Source organism: Coregonus clupeaformis, chromosome 1, assembly GCF_020615455.1.
Source record: "Coregonus clupeaformis isolate EN_2021a chromosome 1, ASM2061545v1, whole genome shotgun sequence".
Classification (NCBI taxonomy): Eukaryota; Metazoa; Chordata; class Actinopteri; order Salmoniformes; family Salmonidae; genus Coregonus; species Coregonus clupeaformis.
In genome coordinates this window covers 44,368,215-44,384,814 of record NC_059192.1, presented here as the reverse complement: position 1 = coordinate 44,384,814, position 16,600 = coordinate 44,368,215, and the positions used below count along the sequence as shown (strand labels likewise).

The window sequence follows — 16,600 nt, the reverse complement described above, 5'->3', positions numbered from 1 at the left end:
TTCACAGTAGGTATGGTGTTCTTTGGATGCAACTCAGCATTCTTTGTCCTCCAAACACGACTGAGTTGAGTTTTTACCAAAAAGTTATATTTTGGTTTCATCTGACCATATGACATTCTCCCAATCCTCTTCTGGATCATCCAAATGCACTCTAGCAAACTTCAGACGGGCCTGGACATGTACTGGCTTAAGCAGGGGGACACGTCTGGCACTGCAGGATTTGAGTCCCTGGCGGCGTAGTGTGTTACTGATGGTAGGCTTTGTTACTTTGGTCCCAGCTCTCTGCAGGTCATTCACTAGGTGTGGTTCTGGGATTTTTGCTCACCGTTCTTGTGATCATTTTGACCCCACGGGGTGAGATCTTGCGTGGAGCCCCAGATCGAGGGAGATTATCAGTGGTCTTGTATGTCTTCCATTTCCTAATAATTGCTCCCACAGTTGATTTCTTCAAACCAAGCTGCTTACCTATTGCAGATTCAGGCTTCCCAGCCTGGTGCAGGTCTACAATTTTGTTTCTGGTGTCCTTTGACAGCTCTTTGGTCTTGGCCATAGTGGAGTTTGGAGTGTGACTGTTTGAGGTTGTGGACAGGTGTCTTTTATACTGATAACAAGTTCAAACAGGTACCATTAATACAGGTAACGAGTGGAGGACAGAGGAGCCTCTTAAAAAAGAAGTTACAGGTCTGTGAGAGCCAGAAATCTTGCTTGTTTGTAGGTGACCAAATACTTGTTTTCCACCATAATTTTTTAATAAATTCATAAAAAATCCTACAATGTGATTTTCTGGATATTTTTTCCTCAATTTGTCTGTCATAGTTGACGTGTACCTATGATGAAAATTACAGGCCTCTCTCATCGTTTTAAGTGGGAGAACTTGCACAATTGGTGGCTGACTAAATACTTATTTTCCCCACTGTATGTAGCTGTTGTAAGATTAAACATAGCCAACAGAGATAGGTGTCAAAAAGTTAATGGTTAGATAATAATTACTTAGCAGTTCTATCAACATTTAGCAACTAAGCTAGCAACATTAGAAAATCCGTTAGCTATATTTCAGAGGTAAAAAGTTGGATATTAAATGAGGTGTGGTCTGTCGCGCAGTCGAATTTTACAATATACAGCGTGTCCCACAAAATGTGTATGTATATAACTTTTCTGGAAACTCTAAACCTAACTTACAAAAATTGCAATGAAAAGACCCATGGGGCGGCGCACAATTGGCCTAGCGTCGTCCAGGGTAGGGGAGGGAATGGCCGGCAGGGATGTAGCTCAGTTGGTAGAGCATGGCGTTTGCAACGCCAGGGTTGTGGGTTTGATTCCCACGGGGGGCCAGTATGAAAAATACAAAAAATAATGTATGCACTCACTAACTGTAAGTCGCTCTGGATAAGAGCGTCTGCTAAATGACTAAAATGTAAATGTAAAATAGGTGGTCAGCAATCTAGAAGGGTGTCTTTAGTCGCAAAATGTACCGTTATTTTCCGGCCATTTAAATGTTGAACTCGAGGTGATTTAGTCCTCCAACCGCTAGAGAGTGTCCGAAGTTAGGGGGTGTCCGATGTTGGGGCAAAATTAGCTAGATAGCTTGTCTGGGCTTGTTGCTGTTAGCTAGCACATAGACAAGCAGTACTGCAGTAGTCAGACATGACACGAATTAGCACCATAGCTGGATCCTTCATTAATTTTTGCACTACACAATAAACTTTTATGAGAGCAATCAGCCCTCGAATACTAGCTACCTAACGTTAGCTAGCAAATCAGAGTTTAAATAAGCTAGCTAGCTAGCTAACGTGAGCTAGAAAGAATTTTAGCTGGCCAGGTTGTATTGAAAGCTAGCTAGCTAACTACATCATATCAAACCTGTCATCTACTTTGCTTGGTTAGCTAGGTAGCTAATAGCCAATGCAATGGCAAGCAAGGTAAGAATTAAACTAGCGACGATGCTAACCGTTTAGCTAGCTAACTAACGTAAGCAAGCTAAATACATGGCTCTCAGTCTGGGTGGCACTGGCAGGAGTATGGGGTAACGTTGGTTAAAGCATGGTGAGGGTGAATTAAATTCTTCAACATCTTGCTAGCTAGCTAGCAACATTAGCAAAGCCAGCTGCAGTCACATATTGGCTACCTAGTAACATGACATCATTTCACATTTCTGGATGCAGTGGAAACGCAATTTGAGCTAGCCCACCAATGCCAGCCCAACCTTGGTTGATTTCAAAGTGCCAATGGAAACGGGGCTGTAGAGACTTACCCAGAATGTCTCACAGCTTTAATTGCTGTGAATGGGGATTCTAACATGTATTGACTCAGGGGTGTGAATACTAATGTAAATTAGATATTTCTGTATTTCATTTTCAATACATTTGCAAAAATTTCTAAAAACATGTTTTCACTTTGTCGCTACCAAGGACTGTGGGCTCTCCTTCTCTGTGGCCGATGTGAGTAAGACATTTAAGCGTGTTAACCCTCGCAAGTCTGCCGGCCCAGACGGCATCCCTAGCTGCGTCCTCAGAGCATGCGCAGACCAGCTGGCTGGAGTGTTTACAGACATATTCAATCTCTCCCTATCCCAGTCTGCTGTCCCCACTTGCTTCAAGATGTCCACCATTGTTCCTGTTCCCAAGAAAGCAATGGTAACTGAACTAAATGACTATCGCCCCATAGCACTCACTTTAGTCATCATGAAGTGCTTTGAGAGGCTAGTTAAGGATCATATCACCTCTACCTTACCTGCCACCCTAGACCCACTTCAATTTGCTTACCGCCCCAAAAGATCCACAGACGATGCAATTGCCATCACACTGCCCTATCCCATCTAGACAAGAGGAATACCTATATAAGAATGCTGTTAATTGACTATAGCTCAGCATTCAACACCATAGTACCCTCCAAGCTCATCATTAAGCTTGAGGCCCTGGGTCTGAACCCCGCCCTGTGCAACTGGGTCCTGGACTTCCTGACGGGCCGCCCCCAGGTGGTGAAGGTAGGAAACAACACCTCCACTTCGCTGATCCTCAACACAGGGGCCCCACAAGGGTGCGTTCTCAGCCCCCTCCTGTACTCCCTGTTCACCCATGACTGCGTGGCCACGCACGCCTCCAACTCAATCATCAAGTTTTCAGATGACACAACAATAGTAGGCCTGGTTACCAACAATGACGAGACAGCCTACAGGGAGGAGGTGAGGGCCCTGGGAGAGTGGTGCCAGGATAATAACCTCTCACTCAACGTCAACAAAACAAAGGAGCTGATCGTGGACTTCAGGAAACAGCAGAGGGAGCACGGCCCTGTCCACATCGACGGGACCGCAGTGGAGAAGGTGGAAAGCTTAAAGTTCCTCGGCGTACACATCACTGACGATTTGAAATGGTCCACCCACACAGACAGTATGGTGAAGAAGGCACAACAGCGCCTCTTCAACCTCAGGAAGCTTAAGAAATGTGGCTTGGCACCTAAAACCCTCACAAACTTTTACAGATGCACAATTGAGAGCATCCTGTCTTATCCAGAGCGACTTACAGTTAGTGAGTGCATACATTATTTTTTGTATTTTTCATACTGGCCCCCCGTGGGAATCAAACCCACAACCCTGGCGTTGCAAACGCCATGCTCTACCAACTGAGCTACATCCCTGCCGGCCATTCCCTCCCCTACCCTGGACGACGCTAGGCCAATTGTGCGCCGCCCCATGGGTCTTTTCATTGCAATTTTTGTAAGTTAGGTTTAGAGTTTCCAGAAAAGTTATATACATACACATTTTGTGGGACACGCTGTATATTGTAAAATTCGACTGCGCGACAGACCACACCTCATTTAATATCCAACTTTTTACCTCTGAAATATAGCTAACGGATTTTCTAATGTTGCTAGCTTAGTTGCTAAATGTTGATAGAACTGCTAAGTAATTATTATCTAAGCATTAGATAATACAGCATTAGATAATGAACCATTAACTTTTTGACACCTATCTCTGTTGGCTATGTTTAATCTTACAACAGCTACATACAGTGGGGAAAATAAGTATTTAGTCAGCCACCAATTGTGCAAGTTCTCCCACTTAAAACGATGAGAGAGGCCTGTAATTTTCATCATAGGTACACGTCAACTATGACAGACAAATTGAGGAAAAAATATCCAGAAAATCACATTGTAGGATTTTTTATGAATTTATTAAAAAATTATGGTGGAAAACAAGTATTTGGTCACCTACAAACAAGCAAGATTTCTGGCTCTCACAGACCTGTAACTTCTTTTTTAAGAGGCTCCTCTGTCCTCCACTCGTTACCTGTATTAATGGTACCTGTTTGAACTTGTTATCAGTATAAAAGACACCTGTCCACAACCTCAAACAGTCACACTCCAAACTCCACTATGGCCAAGACCAAAGAGCTGTCAAAGGACACCAGAAACAAAATTGTAGACCTGCACCAGGCTGGGAAGACTGAATCTGCAATAGGTAAGCAGCTTGGTTTGAAGAAATCAACTGTGGGAGCAATTATTAGGAAATGGAAGACATACAAGACCACTGATAATCTCCCTCGATCTGGGGCTCCACGCAAGATCTCACCCCGTGGGGTCAAAATGATCACAAGAACGGTGAGCAAAAATCCCAGAACCACACCTAGTGAATGACCTGCAGAGAGCTGGGACCAAAGTAACAAAGCCTACCATCAGTAACACACTACGCCGCCAGGGACTCAAATCCTGCAGTGCCAGACGTGTCCCCCTGCTTAAGCCAGTACATGTCCAGGCCCGTCTGAAGTTTGCTAGAGTGTATTTGGATGATCCAGAAGAGGATTGGGAGAATGTCATCTGGTCAGATGAAACCAAAATAGAACTTTTTGGTAAAAACTCAACTCGTCGTGTTTGGAGGACAAAGAATGCTGAGTTGCATCCAAAGAACACCATACCTACTGTGAAGCATGGGGGTGGAAACATCATGCTTTGGGGCTGTTTTTCTGCAAAGGGACCAGGACGACTGATCCGTGTAAAGGAAAGAATGAATGGGGCCATGTATCGTGAGATTTTGAGTGAAAACCTCCTTCCATCAGCAAGGGCATTGAAGATGAAACGTAGCTGGGTCTTTCAGCGTGACAATGATCCCAAACACACCGCCCGGGCAAGGAAGGAGTGGCTTCGTAAGAAGCATTTCAAGGTCCTGGAGTGGCCTAGCCAGTCTCCAGATCTCAACCCCATAGAAAATCTTTGGAGGGAGTTGAAAGTCCGTGTTGCCCAGCGACAGCCCCAAAACATCACTGCTCTAGAGGAGATCTGCATGGAGGAATGGGCCAAAATACCAGCAACAGTGTGTGAAAACCTTGTGAAGACTTACAGAAAACGTTTGACCTGTGTCATTGCCAACAAAGGGTATATAACAAAGTATTGAGAAACTTTTGTTATTGACCAAATACTTATTTTCCACCATAATTTGCAAATAAATTCATTAAAAATCCTACAATGTGATTTTCTGGATTTTTTTCCCTCATTTTGTCTGTCATATTTGACGTGTACCTATGATGAAAATTACAGGCCTCTCTCATCTTTTTAAGTGGGAGAACTTGCACAATTGGTGGCTGACTAAATACTTTTTTTTCCCCACTGTACATATGCACGCACCACTTTTCCATTATTTATATTTTAGAATTTTTTGAAACAAGTTATTTTTTTCATTTCACTTCACCACTTTGGACTATTTTGTGTATGTCCATTACATGAAATCCAAATAAAAATCCATTTAAATTACAGGTTGTAATGCAACAAAATAGGAAAAATGCCAAGGGGGATGAATACTTTTTCAAGGCACTGTATATTTCAAATACTTGTTTCGATGTATCACTTATGGGATTAAGCGCAGCGATCCAATATGTTATAAACCAATCACACAGCATCTGTCAGAGACCGGTCGATTGGCGAATAGGGTGAGCCCCTCCTTCCTTATAAGGCGCCACTCGCCCACCGACTAGTCATTTGCGCTCTCTTCCTTGCAAAGAGTCACTGTGCTCCTGAAGCTCTCCTCAGCACGACTTGAACCTGTCTTCCTGCTAAACAGTTCCTAGGCGAACCGTGAGGTTAACGTTGCTGAACGTACGACCTCAGCCCTATTATTTTGTGTTGAAAGACAGACCGTACGGAAAGTTATTTTGCTTTGTGTAGAATTATCTCTGCCTTTCCTACTCACTCCTGTGGTTGTTAGCGTCACACTGCTAGCTACTGAAACTTGGCTAACTTTCGCCGGAAGGCTTGGCTAACCTAGCTAGCTTGCTGGAAAGCTTGCTATACCTCTACAACTGGCTTTTCTACCTGGCAAGGTAGAATTGCTACCTGTCCTTTCTCTCGTTTAGTTCAACCCACGTCCCCTCGTGTCATGTTGACTAGACTGACCGTCCTTAGCTTCACATCTTGACGGCCGAGAGAAACGCTTTGTTCATCGAGATACAAAGAAAGTATGAGCTTTCTCCGGCTAGCATTGTGCTAACTAGCTAGGCTATTAGCTCACTATGTGAACGCTAGCTAGTTTATGCTTTGCACGTGAACTATGGCAAAAGCTAATCTCGTAGCCATGGAGCCTGTTACCATGAGCAGGACTCCTGCTTCTGCCCCAGCACCGGCACACATGTGTCCATGCGAGGCTACTATTTCCGGCAAGGATACACACTCTTTGTGTGTCGCCTGCATGGGGCTTGAGCACGTGGAAGCATCTCTCACTAACCCAAGTCATGTGTGCATTTTAGGGCACTGCCTGCGAGTGTCCTCAAACGGCGAGCGCGCAGAGCAGCCCCTAAACCAGACTCGTCGTCAGTACAGCCTCCGGGCTTAGAGGCTACCTAACCCTCATGGGACGAGGTTTTGGACTATCTTGGTCCTCTGTTTCAGACAGAAGCAGCATAGGAGGAGGCTTGGATATCGGCATGGAGGAGGAAGATGAACTCCTCCAAGCCAGCGAGAAAAAATAGGAAACCCCATAGCTTGAGGCCCTCTTCCTCCTCCAAGCCCCTGCCCAGTAAAGTCCTAACCAGACACTTTGTAGGCATGGATTTTCAGGGCATGGAGGAGACTGGCTTCGGCAAGCCGCCGGTGGTCGAGCACCTCAACCCCAGTGCCTCAGCTACAGCCAGCACTACTCTCCCTGGAAAGATGGAGCGCTTCACCGCATCCTTATTCCAGAAGGTCTTAGTGTCTGCGGCACATTCGGTAAAGACCTTTAAACGTAACATCCCTGCTGCTGGCTTACCAGACTGATTTGCTACAAGAGATGGGAAAAACTCTTGGTCAAAGACACAGCCGGCCACAAACTTTGGAATGAGATCTGTGTGGTTACAGATCTCAACCTCCAGAGGCGCCATTCAAGGCTGTGTGCACTCCCTGAGCCTTGCTGTGGTAGGATATAGAGCCCTTTGGCGCAGCTTGTCAGACAAGGAGAAAACAGACTTCCTGCAATTCCCGCCAAGTCCTTCCCCTGGAGGGAAGAAGGGGCGCCCGACATAGGGGTAAGTCCCCAGCAGCAGAGAGGGACAGTGCACAGCCCACAGCATGTCCTGGCCTGTCCTCTCTCTGGTGGAGCACAGACTCCTCCCCCACCCCCCATCACAACGGAGGAGAGGCACATCGGGGGGTGCCCCATTCTGGACCTACGGGTCCTTCACAGCTATCTGGCAAGGCTTACCTTCCGCATGCTTACGTTCAACATGAGGTCTCGCTTCACTCGTCAAGGCGACTAATTCACCTCAGCCGACCTACGGAACACTTATTCTCACATAAGCATTCTGTCATCTCATAAGCATTTTGTTATCATACCTGTGTTGCTCCATGACACAGGAGCAAGCGGTACAAGACACGGCCCCCCTCATCAAGTAAGGGTTCAAGATCAACCAGATAAAAAGCTGTTTAATGCAGAGAGGTTTTTCTTTCCTATCATACTACACTATCCGACGACCACATCATGTTGTCCCGGCAGTGCCTCTCCCTGTTCCACAGGATGTGCTCAGTCACGCTCAGAACGTGTCCCTGAGTGCAGGGATTGATGGCATCCACCATCTCAGTAGCACCGATGGGTCTACTGAGGATGAGAGACCTCCAGCGTTGGGACGCTGCCCAACGTCTGTGTACATGACGTCACCTTTATCTTTACATAAAGTAATCTCAGTTTGTCTCTGGGCTCTCTGTCATGGGAGGAGCCCCTTGATAATTGTTCCTGGCACTCCCCTGGGGGCAGTGTCAACGAGGAAGGTGGTGACGACAGGCGCACCACTCACAGGAGGGGGCACAGCTTACGAGGAAAGAGCTTTAGATGGATTGTGGTTCCCACAGCCCCTTCTCGCTCAGTCAAAACACCTTTAGCTGCTGATAGTGTTCCACTCAGTGAAACACTTTTAGCCCTTCCTTCGAGATTGTCATATCCTGATCAGGACAGACAATACGACCGTGGTAGCATACATCAACCGCCAATGTGGCGCTCGCGCTCTGCAAGACTACTCTGTGGAGCAGAGCACACCTACTCTTCCTACGCACAACTCAGGTCCCAGGCTTACTAACTGTGGAAAGGGACTTGATGTCCAAAGGGAATCCCCTATACGTGGACCGGAGACTCCCTAAGTGGTGAACCAGATCTGGGAGGATCACGGTCAAGCCACCATAGATCTCTTCGCATCACATAAAAACATGCACTGAGCATGGTTTTCTGCACTTGTAAAAAACGCACACCTCGACTAGGGGAGTGGCTTTGCGTCTTTCCTCCCCTATGTCTAATACTCCCCACTCTAGTCAGAGCGAGTGACCAAGTCTTATCCCTCATTCTGGTAGCCCCTCTACAGTCAGAGAAACTACTGTTATGCTGGGTCCTGATGACGCAAGCAAATGGAGAGATTTCCCATCCTCCCTCAGTAACCACGAAAGGATGAATCTGAATGCGACAGGCTTTGAGACTATCCAGAGTGCAAGAGCCCCTTCTACATGCTCACTGAAACAAGTACCGTGTTTTTGAGAAGTGGTGTGACCAGAGATAGATCATTCCTTACCAATGCTCTGTATCAAGGTTTTATGCTTTTTGCAAGACCTTTTGGACAGAGGGAAGGCTTTCTCCACTGTAAAGGTCTATTTAGCCACTATCTCAGCCTGCCAGATAGGCTTAGACAACAACACAGTAGGGAAGCACCCTCTGTTATGTCGTTTCGTGAAGGGAGCACGTTGCTTACGCCCATTCTCCAAACCTTTAGCCCTGTCTTGGGACCTGTCTATTGTGCTTGAGGCTATTTCACAGCAACCGCTGGAAAGCGTGGAGATGAAATACAGTGGGGAGAACAAGTATTTGAGACACTGCCGATTTTTCAGGTTTTCCTACTTACAAAGCATGTAGAGGTCTGTAATTTTTATCATAGGTACACTTCAACTGTGAGAGACGGAATCTAAAACAAAAATCCAGAAAATCACATTGTATGATTTTTAAGTAATTAATTTGCATTTTATTGCATGACATAATCATTTGATACATCAGAAAAGCAGGACTTAATATTTGGTACAGAAACCTTTGTTTGCAATTACAGAGATCATACGTTTCCTGTAGGTCTTGACCAGGTTTGCACACACTGCAGCAGGGATTTTGGCCCACTCCTCCATACAGACCTTCTCCAGATCCTTCAGGTTTCGGGGCTGTCGCTGGACAATACGGACTTTCAGCTCCCTCCAAAGATTTTCTATTGGGTTCAGGTCTGGAGACTGGCTAGGCCACTCCAGGACCTTGAGATGCTTCTTACGGAGCCACTCCTTAGTTGCCCTGGCTGTGTGTTTCGGGTCGTTGTCATGCTGGAAGACCCAGCCACGACCCATCTTCAATGCTCTTACTGAGGGAAGGAGGTTGTTGGCCAAGATCTCGCGATACATGGCCCCATCCATCCTCCCCTCAATACGGTGCAGTCGTCCTGTCCCCTTTGCAGAAAAGCATCCCCAAAGAATGATGTTCCCACCTCCATGCTTCACGGTTGGGATGGTGTTCTTGGGGTTGTACTCATCCTTCTTCTTCCTCCAAACACGGCGAGTGGAGTTTAGACCAAAAGCTCTATTTTTGTCTCATCAGACCACATGACCTTCTCCCATTCCTCCTCTGGATCATCCAGATGGTCATTGGCAAACTTCAGACGGGCCTGGACATGCGCTGGCTTGAGCAGGGGGACCTTGCGTACGCTGCAGGATTTTAATCCATGACGGCGTAGTGTGTTACTAATGGTTTTCTTTGAGACTGTGGTCCCAGCTCTCTTCAGGTCATTGACCAGGTCCTGCCGTGTAGTTCTTGGCTGATCCCTCACCTTCCTCATGATCATTGATGCCCCACGAGGTGAGATCTTGCATGGAGCCCCAGACCGAGGGTGATTGACCGTCATCTTGAACTTCTTCCATTTTCTAATAATTGCGCCAACAGTTGTTGCCTTCTCACCAAGCTGCTTGCCTATTGTCCTGTAGCCCATCCCAGCCTTGTGCAGGTCTACAATTTTATCCCTGATGTCCTTACACAGCTCTCTGGTCTTGGCCATTGTGGAGAGGTTGGAGTCTGTTTGATTGAGTGTGTGGACAGGTGTCTTTTATACAGGTAACGAGTTCAAACAGGTGCAGTTAATACAGGTAATGAGTGGAGAACAGGAGGGCTTTAAAGAAAAACTAACAGGTCTGTGAGAGCCGGAATTCTTACTGGTTGGTAGGTGATCAAATACTTATGTCATGTAATAAAATGCAAATTAATTACTTAAAAATCATACAATATGATTTTCTGGATTTTTGTTTTAGATTCCGTCTCTCACAGTTGAAGTGTACCTATGATAAAAATTACAGACCTCTACATGCTTTGTAAGTAGGAAAACCTGCAAAATCGGCAGTGTATCAAATACTTGTTCTCCCCACTGTATCTCTCCTATAAACTGCTTTACTGATTGCCCTTACGTCCGCAAAGCGGAATAGTCTCGCCTGAGCTTGTGGTTTTCCACCCACCTCCCTTCACACCATTTTGTCCAGTACGCGCGTTGTGCATTTACTTACGCAAGGACGACCAGCTCTTTGTTTCCTGGGTGCCCCCCTCAAGGGTGGGCCCCTCTCTTGTCAATGACTATCCCATTGGATAGTGGAGGCTATTATATTGGCTTATAATAACAAGGGTTTACAGCCCCCGGAGGGCCTGAGTGCTCATTCCACCACCTCTTGGACACTGTTGTAAAGGCATTTGTGATACGGCTTGTTGGGCTACCCCTCATACTTTTATGAGGTTTTACCGACTGGATGTCACTGCACCTTCGTTGGCGCATAATGTCCTCAGAGCCTCTGAGGGATGAATCTGTTGGAAGACTACCTGGCTTCGAAAGGCATGTCTACGATATGGGAGTTGGCCATATCCCATAAGTGATATATCGAAACAAGTATTTGAAATAGAACTCAAGGTTAATTTCTTAACCCCGGTTCTATGATAATATGAGGGAGATGTATCACCACATTTCCCTTCTCGCAGTACGCAAAGAAGAGATACATGTTTTGTCTCTTATAAGGAGGGAGGGGCTCACCCTATTCGCCACTCGACTTGTCTCTGACAGACGCAGGTTTCTTCCACTCTGTGGATCGCTACGCAAATCTCCATCATATTATGATAGAACCGGGGTTAAGAAATGAACCTTGAGTTTTCCTACAGAGACGGCCGAAGAACCCTTTGCAGTTCTAAGTAGAGATCTGAATGGCTTGTTGTCTACTTGATATTTTATGCATTACATTTTCTCCTTGTAGGAGCTTCAACAGCAGCACATGATCGAGACGAAGAATCTCAAAAAGACCCGAAATTTCTACCAAAAGCTGCTCCATCAAGAGAGAAAAAACAAAGGTACCAATCAATCCCTCATCACTTTTATAATTCCCAATGTCTACTATTGGTTGATAAATAGAGAAAGAAATGCTATATTTCTGTGTTTTTCTTCTGAAGGTTCAGAGGCTAGATTGATGCTGTCCAAACTCAAGGTCCAGCTTGTGGAGTTGAGGTCCAAAGTGGAGTTCCTTGACTGTGTAAAGAAATATCTTGAGGTGCGGACAGGTTGAACAGATGATTTCTTTCTTAATCCGGCCCTGTGTCTTGTGAAAGACTCATGTATGGCCTTGTGTCAATTGAGAACAGTTGACTAAGTCGGTAGTTCTCAATTCTTTCCTCAGGGACCCCCAACCATTCCAGAGCTAGCACATCTGATTCAACTAGTGATGGGCATTCCGAGTCTTCTCGGTGAGTCGGCTTCACGTAAAAGAGCCGGCTCATTCTGCTTCCAAATGGCTCTTAGTTAAAGAAAATGCTTAAAAATCTACCTAGAACCATGAAAAAATTGCAAATCTCCAATGAAAAGCCTAAAAGTTATTTTTTTACCTGGCCAAATTATTAGATGGCCTGTAAAAAAAAAAAAAAAACGCACTGAAACAATCTACGTGGACCAGATTGATGTGCTCTCCCCACTATTTATTGTTTCTAAGTGAGGATTCACCCTCTTTGGAGAATTATTTTGTAACTTATCTGGAGAAAAACATTGTTTTAAGCTAAAAAAACGGTAGTAGCAGTATACAAATCAGGGAGCCAAATGAACGGCTCTTTCACCGATGCGTTCACCAAAATGATCTGTTCAAAAAGAGCTGTTCGTTCGCGAATCACCCATCACTAGATTCAACTTGTTAATAAACACAATAATAAAACCTATGGAATTGTAACAATATAATATGGCTATTAAACCAGAATAAAAAACATGTATGGTTCTACAAAGAACCTTTGAGATTGAGAAAGGTTGTTTATATAACCATTCTCCATAAAAGGTTTATAAAGTACCATATAAAATGGTTATATATATACCCAAAAAGGGTTGTAACCATAGCGGAATATAGAACCTTTTTTTATGCTTCTTTATAAAACCTTAGGAAAGTGTTCTTTGTAGCACCATACAGGTTCCATTTAGAACCTTATGAGCATGGTTCACTAAAAAGGTTTCCGCTATGGTTGCAAGCCAAATAACCCTTATTTGGCACTAAATAGAACCATTTGTTTTTAATGTGCATCTGCCTGGTTGTTTTGGTCAGGTTCTGAGTGTGGATCAGTGGGGTATGGATGTGTCCCTCCTCCCCTCCCTGGCAGCCTCTGGTCCAGGGAGCCCTCTGGATCTCCAGCCCTCAGAGGAGCCTGCCGTGCTGGGATTGGTGTCTTTGTCTGGGGCAGGGAGAGGGAAGAGCAGCCTGCAGTCCGCCACACCCCTGGGTCTCATGTCCTACCTCTATGCCAGGTAACACTAATTAACTATATATCAGCTTACAGTAACAGGTTAACAGGTTACAGTAACACGTTTAGGTTACAGTAATACATGAACTATTAAACCCATGAGTGTGATTAACAGTGCATTAGCAAGTATAGTTTAAATGGTGGCCCTCTAGTGGTCAATGTGTTAAACTGAGCACCAAAGTTTACCCTCCACCATCATGCCTGTGATTGCTGAGAACATTTTACATTATATCCTACATAGGGCACAAACAGACATTTCTGTTTATTTATATCTGTGTCCAAACGTGTTTCATTGTGATTTGTCCTAATTCTTCCAGACATGTTGTGTAGTGAGATCACATTCAACAGATACCAAACTAAACTCTGTGTTCTATCTCCTCCTCTGACAGCAATGCTCCATTGGAGGGCTACATCCAACAGTTCCTGTACACGTTCCGCTATTTCTGCACCCCTCAAGAACTCCTTCAGTTCCTGATGGACAAATTCACCAATGCAGCAGCAGCAGGGTATGTAGGCTACTGTAGCAGAAATAAAGACAGACAGACAGACATAAAACACAATTGAATTTCATGCTCTTTGGATGGTGTCCATTCTAGTCATTCTATTTCTATGGTTATTTGATTCTGTGGAATTAGAATGTCTGGTCAAGTAATTCTAGTTCTATGGTAAAATGCTAATTGATATATTATAATTGGCATTTGACAGAAACAATAAGAAAATTAATGGCCACTTTAAAAAAATATTTTTAGAAAAAGGCCAAATTGTCAGAGCTACTTTAACTGTCTGCTATGACATTAGAATGAGGTCAAGTAAGAGAACTGTAAACATGGGCCTGTATAAACAAGGATCACATTTTTGTTCACCTAAAATTATATTGGCATGAAAGCTGCATTTTAACTGCAGTCTATCATACTTTTCATGTTCACTTTACTTCAAGAAAACTGAACAGAATGGTTTAACATTGATAACATATTCAGAACCAGTAACCTGGTCCTGGGATAAGTCTAACATTCTTCCACAATTTTTGAAATGTTATGAATTATTACTCTCTTGAGTGTATGAATCCAAAATGGAAGTCCTTTGTTGCAATAATAGACTGATATTATCAAAGTTTGATTGGGCCAAACAATTCAACTAGCCATTCAGCTGGATCCAGCATTTCCTAGGACTTCAGCACAATTGTCCATGGTTTCAACCAAACTCTGTACTGCTTGATCATTACATCATCATTAAAATCCAATAAAATCTAACTGTATTTATATAGGATAGGTCCCACTTTTAATGAAGTACAACTTACAGTATAAGCACTACATACTGTTGAAGTCGGAAGTTTACATAAACTTAGGTTGGAGTCATTAAAACTCTTTTTTCAACCACTCCACAAATTTCTTGTTAACAAACTATAGTTTTGGCAAGTCGGTTAGGACATCTACTTTGTGCATGACACAAGTCATTTTACCAACAATTGTTTACAGACAGATTATTTCACTATAATTCACTGTATCACAATTCCAGTGGGTCAGAAGTTTACATACACTAAGTTGACTGTGCCTTTAAACAGCTTGGAAAATTCCAGAAAATGATGTCATGGCTTTAGAAGCTTCTGATAGGCTAATTGACATCATTTGAGTCAATTGGAGGTGTACCTGTGGATGTATTTCCAGTGCCTCTTTGCTTGACATCATGGGAAAATGAAAGGAAATCAGCCAAAAAAAAAAATTGTAGACCTCCACAAATCTGGTTCATCCTTGGGACCAATTTCCAAACGCCTGAAGGTACCACGTTCATCTGTACAAACAATAGTACGCAAGTATAAACACCATGGGACCACGCAGCCGTCATACCGCTCAGGAAAGAGACGCGTTTTGTCTCCTAGAGATGAACGTACTTTGGTGCGAAAAGTGCAAATCAATCCCAGAACAACAGCAAAGGACCCTGTGAAGATGCTGGAGGAAACCGGTACAAAAGTGTCTATATCCACAGTAAAACGAGTCCTATATTGACATAACCTGAAAGGCCTCTCAGCAAGGAAGAAGCCACTGCTCCAAAACCAGCTACATCCCTGCCGGCCATTCCCTCCCCTACCCTGGACGACACTGGGCCAATTGTGCGCCGAAAAGGCATTGATTGTCACCAAACTGTTCTTGGATGGTTGGGAGAAGTTGCTCTCGGAGGATGTGTTGGTACCATTCTTTATTCATGGCTGTGTTCTTAGGCAAACTTGTGAGTGAGCTCACTCCCTTGGCTGAGAAGCAACCCCACACATGAATGGTCTCAGGATGCTTTACTGTTGGCATGACACAGGACTGATGGTAGCACTCACCTTGTCTTCTCCGGCCAAGGTGTTTTCCGGATGCCCCAAACAATCGGAAAGGGGATTCATTAGAGAAAATGACTTTACCCCAGTCCTCAGCAGTCCAATCCCTGTACCCTTTGCAGAATATCAGTCTGTCCCTGATGTTTTTCCTGGAGAGAAGTGGCTTCTTTGCTGCCCTTCTTGACACCAGGCCATCCTCCAAAAGTCTTCGCCTCACTGTGTGTGCAGATGCACTCACACCTGTCTGCTGCCATTCCTGAGCAAGCTCTGCACTGGTGGTTCCCCGATCCCGCAGCTGAATCAACTTTAGGAGACGGTCCTGGCGCTTGCTGGACTTTCTTGGGTGCCCTGACGCCTTCTTCACAACAATTGAACCTCTCTCCTTGAAGTTCTTGATGATCCGATAAATGTTTGATTTCGGTGCAAACTTACTAGCAGCAATATCCTTGCCTGTGAAGCCCTTTTTGTGCAAAGCAATGATGACAGCACGTGTTTCCTTGCAGGTAACCATGGTTAACAGAGGAAGACCAATGATTTCAAGCACCACCCTCCTTTTAAAGCTTCCAGTCTGTTATTCTAACTCAATCAGCATGACAGAGTGATATCCAGCCTTGTCCTCGTCAACACTCTCACCTGTGTTAACGAGAGAATCACTGACATGTCAGCTGGTCCTTTTGTGGCAGGGCTGAAATGTAGTGCAAATGTTTTTTGGGGATTAAGTTCATTTTCATGACATTCTGTAGTATATCCAAATTGCCATCATCAAAACTGAGGCAGCAGACTTTGTGAAATTAGTATTTGTGTCATTCTCAAAACTTTTGACGACGACTGTACATGTCTTCACAAGTCATCTATAAGTGTATGTCATACTCTATAAATGGTGTTTAAAAATACAGTGCATAATGCGTTATGTCCCATTTGGCAATTCACCCTACAGTGGGAATGGTTATGTCACCCTTTCTGCACCATTTATAGCGTATGACATACGCTTATAGTTTATTTGTGAAGCATTT

At 44.4% G+C, this 16,600-nt stretch overlaps 1 protein-coding gene across 1 annotated transcript in view; it reads left to right on the top strand.

The window, feature by feature from the left end:
• Positions 1-16,600, top strand: part of LOC121569198 (kinase non-catalytic C-lobe domain-containing protein 1-like) — a 68,076-nt gene that overhangs the window by 32,673 nt on the left and 18,803 nt on the right. The window contains exons 18-21 of the mRNA XM_041879959.2: positions 11,755-11,848; positions 11,948-12,045; positions 13,075-13,274; positions 13,660-13,776. Coding sequence (XP_041735893.2) covers positions 11,755-11,848; positions 11,948-12,045; positions 13,075-13,274; positions 13,660-13,776 — 509 coding nt within the window. The remainder of the gene's footprint in view (positions 1-11,754; positions 11,849-11,947; positions 12,046-13,074; positions 13,275-13,659; positions 13,777-16,600) is intronic.